This window comes from Limulus polyphemus, unplaced genomic scaffold, assembly GCF_000517525.1.
Source record: "Limulus polyphemus unplaced genomic scaffold, Limulus_polyphemus-2.1.2 Scaffold382, whole genome shotgun sequence".
NCBI classification, from domain to species: domain Eukaryota; kingdom Metazoa; phylum Arthropoda; class Merostomata; order Xiphosura; family Limulidae; genus Limulus; species Limulus polyphemus.
Genome location: NW_013665992.1, coordinates 554,326 through 560,508, shown reverse-complemented (window position 1 = coordinate 560,508; position 6,183 = coordinate 554,326). Strand labels below are relative to the sequence as shown.

Sequence of the window (6,183 nt, the reverse complement as noted above, 5' to 3'; positions counted from 1 at the left end):
GGATATTTCCATGCGGCTTACAAACCGTACTATTGGATATTTCCATGCGGCTTACAAACCGTACTATTTGATATTTCCATGCGGCGTACAAACCGTACTATTTGATATTTCCATGCGGCGTACAAACCGTACTATTTGATATTTCCATGCGACCTACAAACCGTACTATTTGATATTTCCATGCGGCTTACAAACCGTACTAGTTGATATTTCCATGTGGCTTACAAACCGTACTAGTTGATATTTCCATGTGACTTACAAACCGTACTAGTTGATATTTCCATGTGACTTACAAACCGTACTAGTTGATATTTCTATGTGGCTTACAAACCGTACTAGTTGATATTTCCATGTGACTTACAAACCGTACTAGTTGATATTTCTATGTGGCTTACAAACCGTACTAGTTGATATTTCTATGTGGCTTACAACTGTACTATTTTGTTCTAACTTTATATACTCTTTTGGTTTCCAGGAATGAAACAAATGCAGCGGAAGTTGAAAATGGTAGACTGCATCCTGGAAGTCCATGATGCAAGAATATCCTTTATCATTAGCTAATTCAGTAACTAAATGAACAATTTTTAAATAGTTTCATTATTTGAAATTTTGCACAGTATTTGGTAAAATAATGTATGCCCTCTTTCTCTGCATAGAAGCTTAAACACTTTATTTAGCTTCATTTTATTTTCTTAACTCAAACCATGAGAGTTGATTGGAAAGTTTTTTTTGCTTATATTTCTTGTATAGGATAATACAAGTCAAGGATAATATTGATCTCCTAAATAATTCCAGTGTTAATATTATAGTGGTGAAATTCTAAACTTTTTTAATAGTGGTTTATAATGATAAACAGAGAACAGATTCTATGATTGATTAATATTTTTCAAAGTGGAAGGGAACTTTCCTTAAAGTCTATATTTTTGTTAAATAAAATTAGCTTCAGAAAAGCATTGAAATGTTTTTCTGGAATTGAGGGGTAACTGGAAGTGCTTGACATACTTAGCATTGCACACAAGGGGAATAAATGTAGGGGGCCCAATTAATTTTTATGAAGGGGTGGGCCCATCTTTTGTCGTTACCCTACTGTTCTGGGTTATTTAAAAATTACTTTGAATTAAGAGTAAGTAGAGTATTGTAACCGTACAAGACTGGCGAGATCTGATTTGGTGTATTGGGTACTTTTGGACATAGGAGGACACAGAATGACACCTGGTTCAAGAAATTTAAACTGTGATAAAAGGCTTAAAGATTTAAACTCATTTTTTTTAGCAGATCTATAGGTGACTTTACTTAGTAATTTTAAATTTTTAGGAGGTTGGACAAACTGCATGCGAGTAGTATTTCTAAGTAATATGATGAAAAAATTGGAAATGTATGGTCAACATTAGAAACTTTGATGCAGACTTACTCTTTAGTTGAATCATCAGTTAGAAATGGTTGTTGTGATGAGTGCTATTAGCTTAGATTCCTTTAAACGTTTTTTGAATAGGTAAAAGATGTAAAAGGCTACATTTCTTCTTGTTCTAATGCTTTGATTGCTGCTGGTGGATGGAGGGGTGATCTAGTGGGCTAAGTAGGTTTCTGTTATCTTGCACTTCTATATACTCTTATTAATTGAGAAACATATACAAGAACATTAAACTGTAATTCTGTATTGTTTGAATGATTCCTTACGGAAACATAATAATGATGTCTCATTTTGAGTCATTGGCCTTTGTTCTTATGTTCTGTGCTCAACTAGAAATTTAGTGTTAGGACCTTTGCTCTTTTTTGAGTTATATCAGTGACATGGATGAAGGAATTGTCAATAACTTCTTTATATTTTCTGATAATATTAAGATTTTGGGTGATGTTAGTTGTGAGGATACTGCTGCTTTGCAAGGGATACTTGGTGAGTTGAGCAACTAAATGTCAGATGGCTTTTGATTATAATAAATGCAAGGTCATCAAAATGTTGTAAGTTATATATTTTTAATTTTGTAACTTATTTGAAGCTAAAGTTTAATAAGGTAGGCCTAGAACACCTAGAAAGTTCTAAAAATTTGGTCAAGTTTTCTAGTAAATTCAAGGGTAGATTATAAAAAAAAAGAGGTTCAGAGAGTTGTTTCTAGCTAATAGAGTGAATAAGTGTTTTTAGGGAAGTTTTTGGATCTGTGTTAGCTATCATGCATATTGAATTACCTTGTACAAGTAAGTAGATGTTTTTTTTTACAGTAGTGTTGTAGAATGGCTGTAAACATGGTCTACATTTTATCACAGTGTTTAAACTGTAGAAGCATTAAAGGAGGAAATAAACTTAGACTGAATGTTGAATTATTTTCAACAGGTAATCTAAAAGAACCTGCCCCAAAAAAGAGCAATGTTAAACAATAATGTAAATTATAAGAATAATGTTGATTGGAATAATCTTAACAATGTTATGGAAAAAAAGAATCTTGGTGTTTGGGGTGATCAGTATCCTGTTGCTAGGGCAAATAGGATCTTAGGCTGTATTTACAGAAATATTGAACATAAGTCTAAAGAGCCTATAATTTCTTTGTATACATCAATGGTTAGGCCTTGGAGTATTGTGTTGAGCCTTGGACTTCTTACCTAAGGAAGGACATTGGATTGTTGGTTCAAAGGAGAGTTACTAGGATGATACTTGTTACTTGAGATAGAAAAAATCTCATAGGAAATTGTTTTCTCTTGCAGAAAGATGAGTTAGAGGGGATCTGATTGAAGTGTTTTAAAATTGTTAAGGGAATTTATAGTGTTGATACATTATATATATTTTTCTTCTTAACGATGAAAACAGAATAGGGGACACAAATATACAATTTGACAAGGTAGGAGCTATTTTTAGCTATCTACATAGGTTTATTTTTGTAACAGAGCAGTTGTCCTATGAAGTGGGTTACTTACAGATTTGGTAAATCCAGTAAATTTAAGGGAGTTTAATATAAGGCTTGTGAATATTTAGATAATATGCTTTAGTTTGAGGTATTTTGTTTGTTTGATGTTATGTTTAAATCATATGAATTCAGAGTAAGTTCAGATGTGTCTTTAACTGTATGATAAATTCCATTTAGTGGAAGGAATCCTAACTTCTACCATCTCCTAACAGCTGTTAAACCTCATATTCTGGTGTTAAACAAGGTGGACTTAGCAGATGTAACCTCTCAGAAGCAGATAGAACAATCTTTAAAAGAACAAGGCATAAACAAAATAATCTTTACCAACTGCAAAGATCAGAAAGACAGAGGACTAAAAAAGGTTGTTTTTTTAACTTCCACTGCATAATTTTGAATGAGCTAGTTTGTAAGTAATTTTGTTTAGGATGTAATTTTGTGCTGTTCTTTCAACTGGATTCTTAGTATAAGTTAAGACCAAATTATCTATTTTTTCACAATATCACTTGGATCTACTCTTAGTTTCATGTTGGAATGCAGTTTTGTAACTAATATAATGGAGATAAGTAAGAGGACCTCGTAGAGTAATAATAGTATTAATAGACCTTAACTCACTGAGCATAAAAATTAAAGAAATAATTTAAAAACAGTGACTTGTTAACTTTATGTACTGTTACGACAGTGGAAGTCACACGACACTGGGAGCATGTGCACTGTTGTTTCTAGAAGGATCATGACTTATCGAGGAACTCCGCGAATATCCGAGTGTTTGCCAGGCACCCTCTTTTTTAGTATATAAGCCCGGCAAATAAAGCCAGCGAGAGATAGATATGCAGATAGATTGAAGAGATAGATAATTGAGTCAAGCAAACTGTAGGCACTGTAAGTAAATTGTGTGAATCACTGGGATTTATAGTGTGTGTTATAAAGGTTGTTAAATTTAAAGTGACTGTGGAAATTCTGTGTATTACAAAGTTGTATCGGGAAAGAATAAACTAGTTTTAATTAAGAAAGGACTTGTATCGCTGAAGTTCTTCGGAAAGAATTTATACTGGAAATTAACAAACGAGCAGATACGTAACAGTACTAACTACTAATCATGACTTACATGAAAATTCCAGTTTTCTTTTCTTTTTTTGAATTATGACTTTAACATTGTATACACATAAATGTGCTGCCTATATACTTACTTTTAAGTTTCAATAATATTTTTGTACAGAAATTACTGGAAGCTTTTAGGCTTAGCTTTTGAATTGTGAATTGTTTACATCATTCAAACTTTTTATCAAATAAAATTTGTAAAAATTGCTAACAAAAAATTATATTCCACTCAGTTCTTGTTCATGGTTAGATTGGACCAGCTGGTATTCTTTGTGTAATTAAAAGGAAATAAAAAAAACTAAATCGTTTAAGAAAAAAATGTATAACTAATGTTCAATTAGAAATATAAATGTATATTTTAAATGGTCTTTGTTTTTTTTTGGATGATGCTGGATTGGTGCAACCAATTAAATATTACTATTCTCTCTGTTTTTATTTTTGCACAATCTCTGATGTTGTTGTTTTTTTTGTCAAACATAACTGTTCAGAAATTAACCTAAAGAAAGGTATAAAGATCTAAGACCCTTAGAAAACCCTGAAACCAGTTTAAATAGTTTTGGTTTCCCATTTTTAGGATTTTAAGGATCATAATATGCCTAAAAATTCGTATTATTAGCACAAGTTTTATACTGATACAACTTTTCATAGATTCTGGATTATCCTCTGTTGACAAATTGTTATTATCTGTTTTAAAGACTAGAAACATAGATGATTTTGCCAGCTCTCTGTCTATTTATGAGAAAAAGGAAAGATCTATTATAAAATCAAGAATTACTGGCTAATAAACTGTCTTTTGCCACCAATGGTGGATGGAGGTTGTTTTCACCCCTGTATGTATGTATGTATGTGTGTGTGTGTGTTTGTGAACAAGATTTCTCAAAAATGGCTGAATGGATTCAGACAAAAATTATTATACATTTAGACTATGACCCAACTTAGAAGTGATTAGTTTTTGGAGAGTCAAGGCCACAGCAAGGTCATGAAAATCCAAAAAATTCCCTATCTGTTAACATGACTGATTTTTCATACTATTGTTGCTCTGTAACTCAGTCAAAAATGATCCGATTTTGATAAAACTTGGTGGACATATGTAACTATTATTCCTCATTGTCTTGCCAAAAATGGTCCATGTCTGTTGATAATAACTAGCATATGAACACATTTTCATATTTTTTGTGAGCTGAATATGATTAATTTTGTGTGGCAGAAGTATGTGCTCTACTGAGTGCCTCTCTAGTACATTGCTGAATTTATAATTTAAAATTTTTCATTACTCTAATCTTGGAACTTCATGATTGAATGACTATTTTAGACACTTGTAGTTATTTTAATTGATGAAATGTGAATTTATTTTTGTAGAACAGCCTTGAGATGGTTTAGAACACAGGGTGTAGTACAGAGATAAGGTCACAGGTGTTGCCTTGATGAAATGTATTTTATTATTACCAGTTTAAATTTAGTTCTTTGTTTGTTATAATATATACTTATGACTTAAAGCATAGTTTTCCAAGTATAATTTCTAGGAAATAGCCTAGTACTTGTCAACTTACATTTTTCTTGTAATAGCTATGTGTAAATTAAAGCTATAATGACCAAATATAGAGCTGGATGGTTAACCTGATTGATTGATATAATCGATTACCTATGAGCATAAATCACATTGATAAGTACCATGTAAAGTAATTGACTAATCAAAAGTATTATTAAATATATTAATGCCATGAAAACAATCCACCAATCAAAATTAATGTTTCTGATTCTTACTGTTTTTGATTATTCCAACTGTTCAGTAATCAACATATTGCCATTATGCTTGTTTGTTGTTAAGCACAAAGAATACAATGGGCTATCTGTAATTTCTTTTTAGTCATCTCACGAGAATAATTAATTATTTAAATATAATTGATTAGCAAATTTCACTAATCGCTCAGCCGTAAGCAGATGGATGTTTTAGCCAAGTATTTGTGTGTGATTGTCTTGGAGCTAATAAGTGTATGTTAAGTGATAAATTCAGTATCTCTTCAGGACAGCATGGCCGGATGGTTATGGCACTCGACTCGCAATCCTTGGGTCACGTGTTCGAATCCTCGTCACACCAAACATGCTCGTCCTTTCAGCCATGGGGGCATTATAATGTGACAGTCAATCTCACTATTCGTTGGTAAAAGAGTAGCCCAAGAGTCGGCAG

The 6,183-nt window shown here is 32.1% G+C and overlaps 1 protein-coding gene across 2 annotated transcripts in view; it reads left to right on the top strand.

Moving 5' to 3' along the window:
• Nucleotides 1-6,183, top strand: part of LOC106457862 (mitochondrial GTPase 1-like) — a 26,494-nt gene that overhangs the window by 6,148 nt on the left and 14,163 nt on the right. For both annotated transcript variants that reach the window (XM_022383913.1, XM_022383914.1), the window contains 2 exons: nt 476-540; nt 3,064-3,258. In XM_022383913.1, the coding sequence (XP_022239621.1) occupies nt 476-540; nt 3,064-3,258 (260 nt within the window). The remainder of the gene's footprint in view (nt 1-475; nt 541-3,063; nt 3,259-6,183) is intronic.